A 15,526-nucleotide genomic window follows, 5' to 3' on the forward strand; every position below is an offset into this window, starting at 1 on the left:
TAACTTGCTTTTAAGAGGCAAAGCGGTGGGATTGGGTTTAAGCATAAATAAATAGAAAGTGGAGTAAAGTGAGGGGGGAAATAAATAAATAATCCTGTTTATGAAATGAAGCAGCTGGGTAGAAAAACTGATCTCCAGGAAGAAAGCAGCTCCCAAGGCTATTTATAGCTCTTTTGTTTCTCTTTTTCTCTCTGCCCCCTCCTCTCCCCGTACAGGCTGAGGGTTCAGTGCATGTCATTCCTGCTGTTCTCCATCACCTCTCGAGTGCCAGGTGATGCCTTTTTTTTTTCCTTATTTATGTATTTGCATCTTATTTAGAGCACGGAAGGGCAGGAGCGGTGATGCTGCCGTCACCCTCAGCCCTGGGTGGGAAAAGTGGGGGGTACGGTGCTGCAGCACCTATGGCAGCAGTGGGGTTACCCCTTCCCTTTGCTCCTCAGTAGCTCCAGGGGCTGCTGTAACCCCCCAAAACTCCCTTTGCCCACATCCTGGCTGGTTTCAGGCTCTGTGCTCCCTGCAGCTCCAGGGATGGAGTCACCTTTGGTGCATTTTTCTCCTTCGGGATGTTGCAGCAACCAGGGCTGGAGGAGCCTTGGAGATCCATCGGGTCCTTCTCCTCCCCCTGGGCACCATCATTTTGGACCAGATGATGTCCAGAGTTCCCTTCTAACCATAATGATGCTGTGATTCTGATCGTTCCTCAAACCATCCCAGCAGAGCTTTCCTCTGCTGCCCTCAAAGGCATCCCTCCCAGTGCCATTACCCCTTAGCCCCAGATCTCCCATCACATCCCTCCTGTATGGTGCTGCTCCTCCAAGCCCCTTCTCCCCACACACCCCTCCCCAAATGAACGTCCACGTGGGCTCCCATCTTTGTGCCTTTATGGCAGAAATACATAATTCCTTTATTATTCAATTAGGAATTTAACACACAATCAGGTGATCGCTTTAAGAGGATTTCCTATAAGGCAGGATTTGAATAACTGGGCTATGAGTAATATATTCCCTTAACTGGTTTATTCCTTTATCAGATTTCTTCCCCCCCCCCCCAGCACTTTAATGCATTTACTTGCCCATTGTCGACACTTCTTCGTGCTCTTCCTCCCTCCCTGAGCTTATGCAAATCCTCTATAAGGCGTTTAATGCACCGTGTGTGTCAATAGCTCCGAGATGCTCACGACAGCATTAGGCTTCATGCGTGTCCCCGCTGATTAAGAGGGGTGGTGGGGCCAGCCCCCTTTCAGCCCTCGCCATGGGGCCAGGGAAGGGAGCTGCATTTGTCTAGAGAAAAGGCTGGAGCTGAAAGTAGCTCTTCTCTTTTGCAGGGCAGGATGTGAATAGGGAGCATGGGGCTGGTCTGTCTGCTGCTGTTTGCTGCCCCGTCGCTCAGCTTTTGGGGTGCTGGAGGTGTAAGAGTGATGGGGAGGTATGTCTGTGTGTGCTGTGTGAGTGCAGGGGGAAGAGGAAGGTGGTAAAATAACACTCAAATCAATGAGAGTATCAATTTGCTTGCTGTCCTCTGGGTCTTGTTTTAGGGGTGGTTAACAGCCTTTATGCCCATAGGGTCTAAATGTACTCATCGGGTGAGGGAGAAGCTTGGGACACTGCCTCTGGGAAATGCATTTGCTCTGCTCCCCTTAGAATGGTTTGGGTTGGAAAGGACCTTAAGATCATCCAGTTCCAACCTTGGTGGAGTGTTCACTCTGAAGCCTACAGACAACCACTTGGACACTGGGAAAAGGGAAGCGCAGGGAGGAGGGCAGCACGTGGTAGCACAATACAAGGGGCTGTATTGCCTGGAACTTGGGGTTTCCCTGTTTCCCCATCACCAGAGGGACTCAGGCCCAAGAGTGTCTGTCACCATTGTCTATCTCCAAAGGAAGATCTCTTCTCCCAGCCTGGGTCTCTAAAAGCCTGGTGAGTGGGAGCTGAACCAGCCCTTCCCTGCCCTTGTTTCCTCTGCACCCACCGCTGATTGTCTCCTGTTTTATCCCGTCCCGTGCATGCAGCAATTATGCAAAGTTGCAATCAAGGAACTAAATTAGCAGCTCCTCTTGGATTAATTAGTGAGGGATGCAAATCTGTTCCAGCAAAGAAGGGAGGGGGGGGACATGCAAAGGTTGTGGTATCCTCTATGGGTTTGTCCCACTCTCCCAGGCTGGTTTAGCCTATCTGGGGGCACCCAGATAACAGGGCATCCGCATGGAAGAAGTTGCTCTTTGGCCTTGGGATGAGAGCTGGGCGCGCCAAAGCTGATGCTCCCCAGAGCATTTACACCCAGTGCTTTGGGCTGAGAGAAATTCCTCCATCCACCCCAGTCCTGTTGCAAAGCTTGAGGAAAACTCAGTTAATCCCCCTGGATTCCCTTGCCACGCTCCCGCCAGCACAGGGGATTTCTGTTCGCCTGCAATCGGATTGTGACAAACCCTCTGCTTGCATTGAACAAATTCCCTGGCTGCTCCCTGCTCCTTGCAGGCCCCGATAATCCTCCAAGTGTGACTCCAGCCAAGAGACAACATTCCTGATTAATCTCCACTCTATCCATGCAAAACCGGTGCTGCGGAGGATGCTCCCGGTGCCGGCACTGCATGCTTGGCTGGCATTGGGAGAGACCCCAGGGAAGGATGCGAAGGCTGTGATGCTATTTAAAGGAGCTTTTCCAAGAGGGGGTTGCAGGCTTGGGGATGGCCTTCCCTTCCCATGAAGTGGAAAAGGTGGATTGGATGTGCAGCGCTCCTGGGAGTACTGAGGGTGCTGGGGCAGGTTCGGATGTCTCATCCCTATGCCTGGTCCCAGCCACAGGTACAGTGTCACTCACCCTGGCTGGTCCAGAGGGGACATGATGTTGGGCACAGGGTGCCCAGGGTGAGCATGGTTTGGTTAAGGAGCTGCTTTGTCACTCCTTAACCAAGGGATGGCCCATGGCTGTGCCCACAGGGATGGGGATATCAGGGACAGCCACTTCCCGCAGTACCCAAGGGTTTAAAGATACCTGAAGGGTCTCTCCTTCCTCTCACCTCCACAGCAGCACTGATTAACAAAGCTGGAAGGGCAAGAAAAAGCTGCAGCACAGAGGATTCCTGGAGACCATCCTAATCCAGCGTCTCTGAGCCAAATGAACCAGCAGCATCTTATTCCCCCCTGTGGGATTAATCAGTGCTCGACCAGGCTCCAGGCAAGCGAGGTGAGGCTCTGAATAGCAAGGATCCGTGGCAAGGTGGCTGCAGGGTGTTAGTTGGTTCACGGAGCGGAGCAAATCCCTCCTTGTAACCTAGCAAACACCGCTGGCCTGTAACTGCTCATGCCAGGAGCTGGGAAAGGCAGGAAAAGGGGAGAAGGCAGAAATACCTCTAAGAAGCTATGGGTGAGAGATGCTCTGTGGTCGGTCCATGGTTTTGGATGGAGGGTGCAGGATGGGGATGTGTGCATGGGATGGGGTCTTTGGGCCAGCTTTGTCCCATTGCACTCAGAGCATCGCGCCTGGCAGGCTTTCCTGGCTGTTAAAGTGGGTCAAGCAGAAACCCAAGGAGCATCTGAGCTCACCAACCTCGAGCCAGCTCTATCAGAGCTGAATTATTCAGGGCCAGCTTAAAAAATTGAAGAGCCCAGCAAAACCTAGGGAGAGCCCAGCTCATGGGATCCCCCCATGGCCCCATAGGGCAGGGGCAGCTCAGCCTGCCCGTGCTCGGGCACCTTGGATGGGTGGACAGTGTGTGGGGCTAGCACTGCCCTTGGGGATAGGGAGAGCAGAGAGAAAAGGACTTGGAGTTTACCCTGATGGACTCATCTCGCTGTGGTCTCCCATAGCCCTCCAAGACATAGAACCTTCTTTGGGTACCCCAGCACAGCCCATAGCAGAAAGGGAACCCCTTTGTACCCCAAAATAGGGATGAGGAGGTCGTGATTTTAGACAGGATGGTGAAACTCAGGAGCTTGTTCTTTGCCATGAAGTGTTTGGTTGTAGCATCTCCTCTGTGGCTCAGACAGCACCAAATGCATTTGGGAGCTGAGATCCTCCCCTGAGCTCAGTTGCTCTTAAAGGACCCCCTATAGTTCCATACCTGGGGCTTCGGGATGGGGAGAACCAGCTCCTGGGGAGAATCCCTGTGGAAGGCAGTGAGTAATGCTGCCTGGCAAACAGCAGGGCCTCAGCGGTGAGCCGTGAAAAGGCGAGAGCACATATGCTTCATCTCATCCTGCTCTTTTAGTGGAGCTCTCACACTGTCTGGGTGCCAGCCAGGCTGGAACCCCCACCACAGTCACCCCCTGTTTCTTAAGCCTCTTAAACCTGGAAGAGGGTGGTGGGGTCTGGTATAGAGCGAGGGGACCTCAAACCCCAAGAGGAGTGAGGTGCTTTGAGATTTTACTATGACACTGTCCAATGAGAGCTGAACAAACCCAGCCGAATTCCCCCTTGCACTAGTGCACTGAGCTGTGTGAGTGCTCAGCCAAGGGGGGAGCAGGGCAAGCTGAGGCCCTGGCTCCGGGCAGAGCCTGGCGCAGCAGTCTGGGTTGTTTTGAGCCAAATTCTGGCTATTTCAGCCGAGGACAAAAGATGGAAATTTCCACCTGGCTTGTTTTCTGCCTGCGATGGATTTGCAGGAGCCCCTTTGGCTCAGCCCTGCTCCTGACAGAAGGGGGCTGAGGAGCCGTAGACGGTTTCATCTCTCATTTCCTCTGGTGTGAGCAGCCCCGTGCACTGATTTACACAACGCAGCATTTATTGACTGCAAGAAGATTGTCATTCCCAGCCCGGCGCGCTGCAGCCACAGTGTGTGAGCACGGACGGTGCCTCCTTCCCGCTGCCGCCATCCTCCCGTGCTCCGGGTGGGCAGAGCCCAGCAAGGGCTGGTCCTGGGGGCTCTCAACCAGCAAGGTGGGAGGGGGCACCTGCTGTGGGACCCCCCCCCCCCCCCAGTCCCTTGCTGTTCCTGTAAGAAAGCCCAGGAGCATCCAGTCCCTGTGATGTTGCCTGTAGCCTTGGCCAGCTCACCCATCAGGAGGGATGAGGACACCCTCAGTGTCTCTGCCTGGAGCATCTCCCTGGGGATACGCATCTTCTCTCCTGGTCCTCACTGCCCCACATATTGTTGGTTCCCTCCCTTCTCTGCTCCCACACTTTGGAACAGAGATACCCCACTTGCTTCCCCAGAAAGCTGTGTTGTGCTAGCCAGAGCTTCCATCCATCTGTCCGTCCATCCGTCCTCCATCCTTCCTTCCTCCTGTCCAGCCATTTGTTCTTCTGTCCATCTCTCTATCCACCTATCTGTGCATCCCAGCCGATGCTGACCCCCCTCTTATGCCAAAACCATTTGCAGGGCGGGAAGGACCCTATCCATGCAAACCTATCCAAAAGGAAATTCCCAGGGCTTTCTTCCTAATTAATCCACCTTTACAATTACCTCCAGGCTTCCAAAATCCCCCCACAGCACCTATAGGCAATGCCTATAGACGGTACCTATAGACCGGGGTAGGGATGCTCTCTGCTCGTTGGAAAACCCCTTCCTGCGGCCCCCGGGGCTCGGGGGGGTCCGGAGGGGCGGGGAGGAGCGGCGGGCGGAGGCAGGGCCGGGGCCGGCCCCGCTCCTCGCTCGCAGCCGCCGCACTCGCTGCCGGCTCCGCGCCCCGAGGCTCCCGTATGGCGGGGCCGGGGCCCGGCGGCCGCCGGTGCTGAGCGGGGCGGGCGCAGCGCTGATGCCGCAGAGCCGCCGCGGCGGAGGCAGGTAAGAGCCGACGCCGACCTGTTGGGCACGGCGGGGTACGGGGGGGGAAGCTGCATCCCACAGCCCCATGGACCATCCATCATCCCCTCCCTGCTCTGGGCATCCTCCCCGTGCGCGGCAGGACACCGGCTCCCTCCATCGCGGAGCTGCTTCTTCATCTCGAGGATGAGGGATGTGGAATTCCCGCTCCTCGTTGCAACTTCCCTGCTTGCAAGATGTCGGGGGACCCTTTTGACGGAGCGAAAATCGTTTCTCTGCCCTGATGGGGGGGGTCTGCGGTGCCCCGGCAGCGGGGTACAGCAGAGATGGGATCCCCGCTCTGCCTTGTCCCCGGGTGAGATCAACAACCCCTGGCCATGATGGAGAACCCTCTCCTTTCCTTTCCCACCTTGGGTCCAGAGGGCCGGCAGGGCCCAAGACCCATGGAGACGGGTTTAAATCCAAAGGGAGGGGAAAATCCGATTTACAACGGCGCAGGGATGCTCGGAGCAAGAGAGGCGGACCTGGTCCAGCACCGTGGCTGTGCAGCGCATCCCGCTCTCCTCCTGGCCCCAAGAAGTTTGGGCCACAGTAGGTACGGGGCGTTTCCAGGCAGCATGTTCTCCGGCTGGGATCTCTGCTATGGAAACACCCTGCAACAGGCTTTGCCGGCATCCAGGGGGATGCTTCCCACGGCGTTTTATTCCCTGGGGTAGCAGCAGGTGCAGGTGGGTGCTCTGTGGTGGGAATCACAACCAGCTCCTCCGTGAGCAGTGATGTCCCCAGCCAAAACCTGCCCCACTGGGATGTTCTGCCCGTAATGCTCTGGGATGGGGAGGGGGTCTCGGGTGCAGGATGGGGACCCCATCCTGGCCCCATCCAGGGCCCCACCAGCGCTGTGGCCTCTGTGCATCCTCAGGGATGTGGCAGCGCTGCACAGTGAGTGGATGCGTTTTAGGGTCTAGTATTGTGCTTGCAGGGTCAGTGGGTACCACATTCGACACCCACCCCAGGGCCCCCCCCAAATCTAACAGTCAGGGAGATGCTGGCAAACCCCTTTGCTCCTGCAAACGCCACGTCTGGCAGGGAGAGCAGCGAAATCACTGCCATTGATTTTTCCTCCCTTGCCTGCCTCAACCTGCTGCCTTGGAGGAGATTTATCGTGTTTGCAGCCCCCCCTCCGGCTCCGGGCCGGGTGGGCTGCGGGAGCAGGGGCAGGCTGGCATCTAGCGACTGATACCGGTAAGGCAGAGCAGACCCCAGGGCCTGGGCTGGTCCCAGAGGGATGAACTGTGTTTTGGGAGGCTCTGGCCTGGATACTGGAGCATCAGTTTGGAGAGCTCGTTTTGGGATGTGTTTGATGTGGATCCTCTTGGGTTGCTCTGGTCTCTCTGGCAGCTCACTGTATCTTCTTGCTGTGCATGGTCCCTTGGAGAAGATACGGAATATTCACCTTAAAAGACAGGTCATATCCCATCCCATCCCATCCTTTCTCCCTGGAAAGGCTGTAGGAGTGCATCTTCCGAGGCCAATGGCTCTGCCCCAGCCACAGGCAGCACAAAAGGGGCATAAACCAGAGCAAGCGTGTGCTGCTTGTACAGAGTAAGAGCTTCCCGAGGATCTTCCCCAACATCCACCCTCCGGGAATGCTTTTCACCCATTAATTATTTCTCTAATTGCTTTTGGAAATGGCAGCAGTGTTTGGCACTGGGAGCATCCCAGTGGATCCCTTCACTCACCACTCAAATCCAAACTCCTGCCCGGGGGGTCCAAGACCCCTCTCTTCCTTAGGGAAAGCATCTCTCCAGGTGGAAAAAGACCATAGGATCTGCAGCGATACAGCGGGGTGGTGAAGGCTCAAGGTCACCCATCCCTTGCAGACCCCCTGTCACCGCTCTTCCTCTCAGGTTGCCCACGATGGGCTCGGTGGGATCCGAGCGCTTCAAGGAGCTGAGCCCAGCGGGAACGCCGGAGGGGAATGTGGTGATGAGCTTCAGCTTCGACAGTTACCAGCTGGAGGAGGACGAGCTGCAGCGGGGCAGCCAGGCCAAGGGCGTCCTCACCTTCATGGAGCCGGGTGAGGCAGGCACAGCCCAGATATGGGTTCCTTGCTGCTTTCCCACTCATTTAGGAGCTTCTCGGGATGGGTTGAATAGCCACAAATGGCCTGAAATGCCACAAAATGGTCTAAATGGCCTTTTTTTTGGGACCTGTTTTTTTGGGACCGTGTGAAATGCCTTTATTTAGGGGAGGAGCTTCCCTGGCCTGGGCCTGTTTATTAGTGGGATCTGTGGGGTGCTGTGCTGTGGATGTGGAAGCACCATCAAGGCTGGGATCTGCTGCAGGTCCCAAGGGTGCAGCAGTGACACTGTCATGTTTGGGTTTGTTCTCTTTCTTCCCCCTTCCGGAGCAGTTTCAGAGGATCCTGAGCCGCAGGATCGATACCATGGGATTTACTTCGCCATGCTGCTGGCCGGGGTGGGATTTCTCCTGCCGTACAACAGCTTTATCACCGATGTGGACTATCTGCACCATAAATACCCAGGTAGGTCTCCAGCAGCAGCAGCACTTCCTAAGCATCCAAAAACTGGGAATAACTTGGCCCCACTTCCAGGGGAGCCGGACCTTTCCATTCCCCATCATCTGCCCCTCCACAGGGACCTCCATCGTCTTCGACATGAGCCTCACCTACATCCTGGTGGCCTTGGTGGCCGTCATCCTCAACAACGCGCTGGTGGAGCTGCTGAGCTTGCACACCCGGATCTCTGTGGGTGAGTGGGGGGTCCCTGCACCCCTCGGCACAGCCCCGTGTTGTCTCCCCATCACTCACCTCCATCTCCCACCCGCAGGCTATCTCTTTGCCCTGGGGCCACTGCTCTTTGTCAGCATCTGCGATGTCTGGCTGGAGCTCTTCAGCCGCAGGCAAGCCTATGCCATCAACCTGGTGGCTGTCGGGGTGGTGGCCTTTGGCTGCACAGGTATGTGGGACAGTGGTGGCGCTGGGGTGAGCACAGCCCTTCAGATAGGGGTGGGAAAACAGCCCCATCCCCAAGGGCCGTGGTCTCCTGCTACACTATAATCTCAATCACTATAAGCTGACCCTCACATCCCTGCTCCATCCCCTCCACCTCCATCCAGGGGCACCAGCACCAAACAGTGCACTGGTTCCCAACACCAATCTGGGTCACCACAATGGCTTTGAAATCATCTCAGCCACCATGGTGGCTTCCCAAGTCCCTGCTCCTGGTGGCCCCTTCCTGGTGGGGCATCCAAGGGAGGGCAAAAAGCCTCCTGCTCTGGGGCAAGGCTGCTTTGGGAAGGAGGCAGCTCCCGGGTGGCAGAGCATGTTGGTTTCTTCCCCCTCCCTGGTGTTTCAGCTGCTGCAATAATCCCTCCTTCTCCTCTCTGTGCATCTCTCCTGAAGTGCAGCAATCCAGCTTCTACGGCTACACGGGGCTGCTGCCCAAGCGCTACACACAGGGAGTGATGACGGGCGAGAGTAAGTACCTGCGTCCACAGTCCATGTCCACCTCTAAGCACTTGGGCTTGCTCGGGGGGACCCTCCTGTGCCTGCTCCTCGTGCCCCAGAGAGTCAGATCTGCTGTCCCCAGCACAGCCCAACCTGGTTGCCAACAGATCGGGGTGCTCCCCAGCAAACTGGGGTGTTTAATGGTTTCTAGATCACTTGCATTGCCACACCAAGCTGGGGTACAGATGTCTGCCCAGAGCTGGCTTCATCACCCCAATAGCACCACTGGTGTCTCCTCCACACATGGAGGTATCACATGCATGTGTTGGGGGGCTGATGGGGGTCCCTGAGCCCATAGCTCTCCCCTGCCACCAGGCACCGCTGGGGTCATCATCTCGCTCAGCCGTATCTTCACCAAGCTGCTGCTGTCAGACGAGAAGGAGAACACGGTCATCTTCTTCTTCATCTCCATCGGCATGGAGCTGACGTGCTTCATCCTCCACCTCCTGGTCAAGCGCACCCGTTTCGTCCGCTACTACACCTCCTGCTCCTGCAAGGGTCTCCCTGAGGAGCGGGGAACTGGTGACAATGGGACGGGATACCGTGTCCACCACGATGTCACGGCGGAGGACATCCGCTTCGTAAGCCAAGGGCGGGTTCCCCCGCTGGCCCCTGGGGTCCCATTGGAGCGCAGCACTGGTGTCCCCTCTCCCCCCATCCAGGAGAACAGGCAACGGGGGCAGCCGAGCCCCCCCCGGGGCAGCCCAGGCCACGAAGCTGAGCTGGCTGGAAGCGGCACCTACATGCGCTTCGATGTCCCTCGGCCCAAAATCAAGAGGAGCTGGCCCAGCTTCAGAGGTGGGTGATGGGCTTCGGGGGTCAAGCCAACAGGGTGATTTGGCAGGGGAGAATGAGCAATTGGTGGCCCAGGGAGTTGGGCAAGGGTCATCCTGGTTTTGATGCCCAAAAACATGGGGTAATCTCATCTTTGGATGAGATTAGAGAGCCACCCACCCCTTGGGGTTCAGGCAAGGCTTTGAGGCTTTGCGAGGGGGGGGCGCTGCAGGTTTTGGCTGAGCTGTGCTGCCCATCCCTGCCAGACATGCTGCTCTACCGCTACGTCGTGTCCCGGCTCATCTGGGCCTACATGCTGTCCATCGCCATGACCTACTTCATCACACTGTGCCTCTTTCCCGGGCTGGAGTCAGAGATCCACAACTGCACACTGGGCGAGTGGCTCCCCATCCTCATCATGGCCATCTTCAACCTCTCCGACTTCGTCGGCAAGGTAGGAGAGAGGCCAACACCAACGCAATGGGCTCCTTTCTGTGTCCTCTTCCAAAGCCGCCTGGCTCCACCAAGGGTCATCTCCACCCCATGGCCAAGATGGCCTTCTGCAGCAGTTGGTCTTTCCACTATCTCATCACTTTGCTGCCCCATTTTGGGCACCACGTTGCCCTCCCCAGCCTCCTCACCATCCCCATGGTCCCTGCCCCTCGCTGCAGATCCTGGCCGCCCTGCCCTATGACTGGAGAGGGACCCACCTCCTCGTCTACTCCTGCCTCCGCGTGGTCTTCATCCCCCTCTTCATCATGTGCGTCTATCCCAACGGAAGGCCCACTTTTGGCCACCCCGCCTGGCCCTGCATCTTCTCCCTCCTCATGGGCATCACCAATGGCTACTTCGGCAGCGTTCCCATGATCCTGGCTGCTGGCAAAGTGAGCCCGGAGCAGCGGGAGCTGGCAGGTAAGACCGAGACCTCGCGGGAATCCCATGTGGGGTGTCCAGAGTGCCCTGACACCCTGTGTCCCTTCCCACAGGGAACACCATGACCGTGTCCTACATGACAGGCTTGACGCTGGGCTCGGCCGTGGCCTATTTTGCCTACAGCCTCACCAGTACATCCCACAGCAGCTGTTTCTACACCGAGACCTCCAACAGCTCCTTTACGTTGGGGTACTGAGCCCCACCGCAGGGTGATGGGGACAAGATGGGACCTGCTTCCCACCATGGTCCCCATCGCCCTGCCTGGCCCATGTCCCTCCATGGAGAGGGAGCCTGGAGCCAGAAAGCTGTCCCAAAGACAGGGACCAGAATCCTGTTGGCATGGGGTTGTGGCATCCCGAAACAGCCTGTGCTGCCCGGACAGGCACTGCACAGGGCCACTTTTTAGGGTGACACTGCTCTTGGGGGGCTCCCCATCTCTAGTGGAGGCAAGGAGGTGTCTCCTCTTGTTTGAGCCAAGCCATTGCCAGGAAGAAGAAAATACTGCCAAATGCCAAAGGGAATAGGACCAGCGCTGGGGAGGAGGGTGATGGGAGAGCTGGTGAGGAAGAGGAGCAGCATGAGAGGAAGGAAAAGCTCCTTCAGTCCCCAGTGGCTCTTAGGTGGGTGTCAGCCTTCATTGATGGTGCTGTAGGTTTTCACCAGTAGCTTGAAATCACAATCCCCCAACCCAGATATGCCAATTGCTGTGTTAAAAACCCAACTCACTTCTGCTGGTTGGAAAAAAATACCTTTTTTTTGGTTGTGTTTTGGTTTTGGCCCCCCCCAACTGTGAAAGAGGCAGGGTCTTGTCTTCCCCTGCACCACTGCAATGGGGCAGAGGTGGGTCTCAAAGCCACAGCACTGCAGATGCCACTGCTGAGCTTCAGGGTTTAGTGCAAGGGACATAAGCGAAGCTGATGCCATAGCAAATGTCTTTGCAATGATGCCCAATTTGGCTGAGCTGGCCACCACACACATGGTGATGCCTGCTCCAGGCCTGTGGGGTCTTGGGGTGCCCCTTGTGCTGCTCCCCATCTCCAGTGTCCCCTCTGTCACCTGGGGCAGCCGGACTTGCCACCAGGTCCCATCGAACCCCTGCCAGCCTAAAAACCACTGCAGAAGGTGGCAGCAAGCAGGAATGGGCTGAGCAGAGCCAAAATCATCTGGAGAAGGTGCCACCACCCGAGGCTGATGCTTTTGGGACTGGCAGCACCTCTCTGTGCCAGGATTCTGGTGCCACCTCCCAAGGAAGCAAAGCCCGAGGGCTGGGGGAAGCAGCGAGCACCAGGCTTGGCACCACCAGCACCGCAGGGTCTCGCTGTGCCAAGCGCCAACAGAATGAGCAAATCCAGCGTTTCATCCTCAAAACATCATCCCTGCAGGGCTCAGGGTTCAGGAGTGTAGCCACAGGCCTCGCACCCCTCCTGCCCCACAGGACCTGTGTGTCAGGGTCCATCCTGTCCATCAGAGGGACCATCAGACGGAGGGCGGTTTCCCTAAGGTGCCACTCAGCGCCTGGGTCAGGTCTTTACCCCGACCAGAGCTGAGCCACCGAGGGGAGGCAAAACCCGGCTGTTAGAAGTGAGACAAAGAAAAGATGCTTCGTGGGGAATGCTTTCGGTTGGTTTTTTTTTTTTTTTTTTCAATTAATTTTCTTTTTTTGTTTTTATGAAAAAAGATCACACGGAGTTCTCCAACAAACAGAATGCCAAAAAAATCGCTTTAAACGACGACGACGACAACAAAAAAACATAAACCAAAAAAAAAAAAAAAAAAAGACAAAAACCTGGCTCTCCTTTCCTCTCGATTGTCTGAAATATCCTTGTGTTCCATAGAAGGCAGTGGGTTTTAAGTGCTTTCTATTTAACATTAGCATAAAATCTCTTTCTCTCTCTCTTGCGCGCGCGTTCTCTCTCGCTCTTTAAAATAGGCTCACACGGTTTGCTTCTACAAGTACAGTACACGTTGAGCGGGGGGGGTGTATGGGGGGGTGTGTGTGTGCCTGTTCCCAGATCATTTACAATCACAATCCAACAGGAAATAAAAAATAAGATTCTAAAGGTCAGACTGTGTTCATTTCTCTCATCGCGGGGTTGGGGGGGTCGAGTCGGTTGGGGTTTGTTTTTTGTTGTTGCCTTTTTTTTTTCTTCTTTTTTTATAATTTCATAATTTTTTTTTCCTCACAGTTTTAAAAAGTTTATATTTATATTTATATATATATATTTATATTTATAATTAAAAAGGTGAATCCATTTAAAGACTTATAATACAGGAGGGGCTTAAGGAGTCTTTTGGTACATTAAAACTGTACAGGCTAGAACCGGCGCTTATGCGCCACGGCGCCGGTGGCCCGGGATGGAGATGGTACGAGCTCAGCACCATGGGGTTTGTTTTAACGACGAGGGGTAACGTTGCAGGGGTGGCCCTCTCCCCCCCCACCGAGTCCCGGCCTCCAGTCTCCAGTACCAGGGTGGAGAGTTTTCTATCTTTGTCCTAAATGTCTCCCCACTGGAGCCTGGGCCAGGCCCCGCTCCGCGTCCTGGCAATCTGTAGTGCGAGTCGGTGGTTGCAAAGATCAGTGCGTCTCTTGGAGTTGTGTTTTTAAGTGCAAGGATGTTCCATCGTGGCGTGGGTTCTCCTCCGGTTCTCCCAACCCTGGTGATGCCAAAGGTATGTGCCCAGCGGGAGCGAGGCAGTGGGTCAGCTCTGCAGAGGTGATGGTGGTGGTGGTGGTGGTTCTCCCGGAGCTGTGGGGAGGTTGGACGGCTGGATGGAGTGAGCTGGATGGTCCCATCCCGAGCCCAGCGTGGCAGGGGGGGCTCTGGCTGTGGAAATTCCGCAGGTGGGGATGGTCAGGCTTCACACTCTATCCTCATTCCCTTCAAATGGTGGGCGAGGGCTTCCCAGCAGCTCCACATCTCGGCTCAGGCAAGGCATGGGGCATAAAGCTGGGCGAGGGATGCCAAAATCCAATGGTCTCCTGCACTCCAAGCACCAAGCAGTAGCTTTTCCCAGTGATTTCCTGCCCCCTTCACTGCACGCTCCAAGACAAGTTCTTTGTTCACCAAGTGTCACCCCCTCGCCATGCGCCTGCTCCTCCAGCGCCTTTCCAGGGCAGGAGGGACAGAGAGTGACAGGGAAAGTGGGTTCAGACCATTTGTTCAAGGCAGTGGGAAGGCAGCATCCCAGCCTGGATGTTGGCTTGTCTTCCCAGCCCGGAGATCTCTTCTGCCACCTCTATGCTGGGGCCAGCTCTGCCCCTTCGTGCTCCACGTTGCTGGGGCCTCCAGGGGAAGGGAACTGCAAAAAGGCGCCAAGAGGATCGAGACGAGGCGCTGAGAGAGACTCATCTCCTTTCTCTTTCACCCTGTCCTTCCTAAAGGGTCATGCGGAACTAAGCAGGAAAGGGAATATAAGGACGGAGAGGAGCATCCGCAGAAGGCTACCAGGTGTCCTTCCACGTACAGGCGGCTTCCGAGTTACTGATGGGGGTAAATGACACAAAAGGGATCCCTCCTGCCGGGGGGGTCCCGCTGGTGAAATGATCACGAGACCCATGTGCTTTCCTGGACCAAAAGGAGGAAGGGAGAAGTTGGTCAAGTGTCACCTTACTTAAAGCCACTTCCAGAAGAGCCTTGGGGTTCAAGCACCACCACCTCCCAACAGCATCTTCCTCAAGTCCTAAATCTGCTTCCCCAACCCCTTTCCTTCAGCCCTCTCCTTCCTCCTCGTGTCTCTCGCGCTCTCCTGTCTGTAGTGTGACACAGAATTCATGAGCATTGAAAGAAACAATCATGTCGTCTGAACAGGCACGTCCTCAGGTTTGTCCTGTCCCTTCCCAGGGGGTGGCACGTGTCCCCTGGGCGGTCAGCAGATGACAGGGACCCCATCGGTGTTGAAGATCATGCCCGTAGTGGGCTCGTAGGTCCCTGCAAGGTAGTAGAGGTCCTCACTGTCTTGGTATTTCTTCGTCTTTAGCATCTGCTCATATTGATCCAGACCAACAACAAGACACTTGTGTGAGATGGTCTGGACATCGTTTTCATCCACGTGGGAGGACTGGTAGAGGGCTCGCTGCGTTGCAGGAAGGAGGGAGATGGAAAGAAAAGCAGCAGTTAGATCTCACGGCATTCACAGCATCATCTTCAACATGCAGGGAAAACATCCATCACAACTGGCTGGGAATTGTGCTCACACTTAAGCAGAACTCCCCATTCATCCCCACTCCCAGCCTCAGGGTGGGACACTGGGAATCTGCAGAGTCCCACAGACAGCATGGACACAACCCATCCAGCATACTAAACCTGAGCCCTTGCTTCCACTCAGCTCCCACCGATGGGAATGCTGTGGCTGCTGAGCACACACACAAGGGGATATGGAAGCCAGGAGTCTGTCATCCTCACTTCAAGGATGCAAATGCAGAGATGGGTGCTGGATACCACCCCCTTGTTCCTCCCAACACCCTGCACCTGCAGCTAATCCCACCCTCCCAAAACACCCATCCAAAGTCCTGGGTACTGAGGACTCAGCAGCTGAGGCAAAAAGCAAGAGCCAGAGAAGCTCAGGGGGCATTTCCCCAGCAGCATTTG

General features: G+C 55.9%; 2 protein-coding genes across 8 annotated transcripts in view; one reads left to right on the forward strand and one right to left on the reverse strand.

Annotated features, from left to right (window-relative positions):
- Positions 1–237: 237 nt before the first annotated feature.
- Positions 238–13,002, forward strand: SLC29A4 (solute carrier family 29 member 4). 3 transcript variants are annotated; one of them, XM_030483496.1, is made up of 12 exons: positions 238–271; positions 3,025–3,183; positions 7,609–7,778; positions 8,115–8,246; positions 8,359–8,472; positions 8,551–8,679; positions 9,126–9,200; positions 9,546–9,811; positions 9,893–10,028; positions 10,271–10,458; positions 10,676–10,916; positions 10,991–13,002. In XM_030483496.1, exons 3-12 carry the CDS (start codon positions 7,619–7,621, stop codon positions 11,131–11,133), a joined length of 1,584 nt encoding a protein of 527 aa, XP_030339356.1. In that variant the 5' UTR covers positions 238–271; positions 3,025–3,183; positions 7,609–7,618; the 3' UTR covers positions 11,134–13,002. The 3 variants fall into 3 exon arrangements, 2 of the variants coding, with proteins under 2 accessions (XP_030339356.1, XP_030339355.1); XR_003991043.1 differs by lacking the exons at positions 238–271; positions 3,025–3,183 and adding an exon at positions 5,586–5,722 and having other exon boundaries at positions 10,991–11,557; positions 12,616–13,002; XM_030483495.1 differs by lacking the exons at positions 238–271; positions 3,025–3,183 and adding an exon at positions 5,573–5,722.
- TNRC18 (trinucleotide repeat containing 18) overlaps positions 12,564–15,526 on the reverse strand; it is a 56,715-nt gene continuing 53,752 nt past the window's right edge. For all 5 annotated transcript variants that reach the window (XM_030483494.1, XM_030483492.1, XM_030483493.1 and 2 more), the window contains one exon: positions 12,564–15,011. In XM_030483494.1, the coding sequence (XP_030339354.1) occupies positions 14,805–15,011 (207 nt within the window). In that variant the 3' untranslated portion in view covers positions 12,564–14,804. The remainder of the gene's footprint in view (positions 15,012–15,526) is intronic.

The sequence above is a fragment of the Strigops habroptila genome, chromosome 4, assembly GCF_004027225.2.
Source record: "Strigops habroptila isolate Jane chromosome 4, bStrHab1.2.pri, whole genome shotgun sequence".
NCBI classification, from domain to species: Eukaryota; Metazoa; Chordata; class Aves; order Psittaciformes; family Psittacidae; genus Strigops; species Strigops habroptila.

What these genes read in the sequence shown, in the direction of transcription:
- SLC29A4 (XM_030483495.1), top strand. Translation starts at nt 5,694, where the DNA reads ATGCCGCAGAGCCGCCGCGGCGGAGGCAG. An exon ending in AGCCGCCGCGGCGGAGGCAG is followed by an intron (nt 5,723 to 7,608) that starts GTAAGAGCCGAC and finishes TCTTCCTCTCAG; the next exon opens with GTTGCCCACGATGGGCTCGG. An exon ending in GCACACCCGGATCTCTGTGG is followed by an intron (nt 8,473 to 8,550) that starts GTGAGTGGGGGG and finishes TCCCACCCGCAG; the next exon opens with GCTATCTCTTTGCCCTGGGG.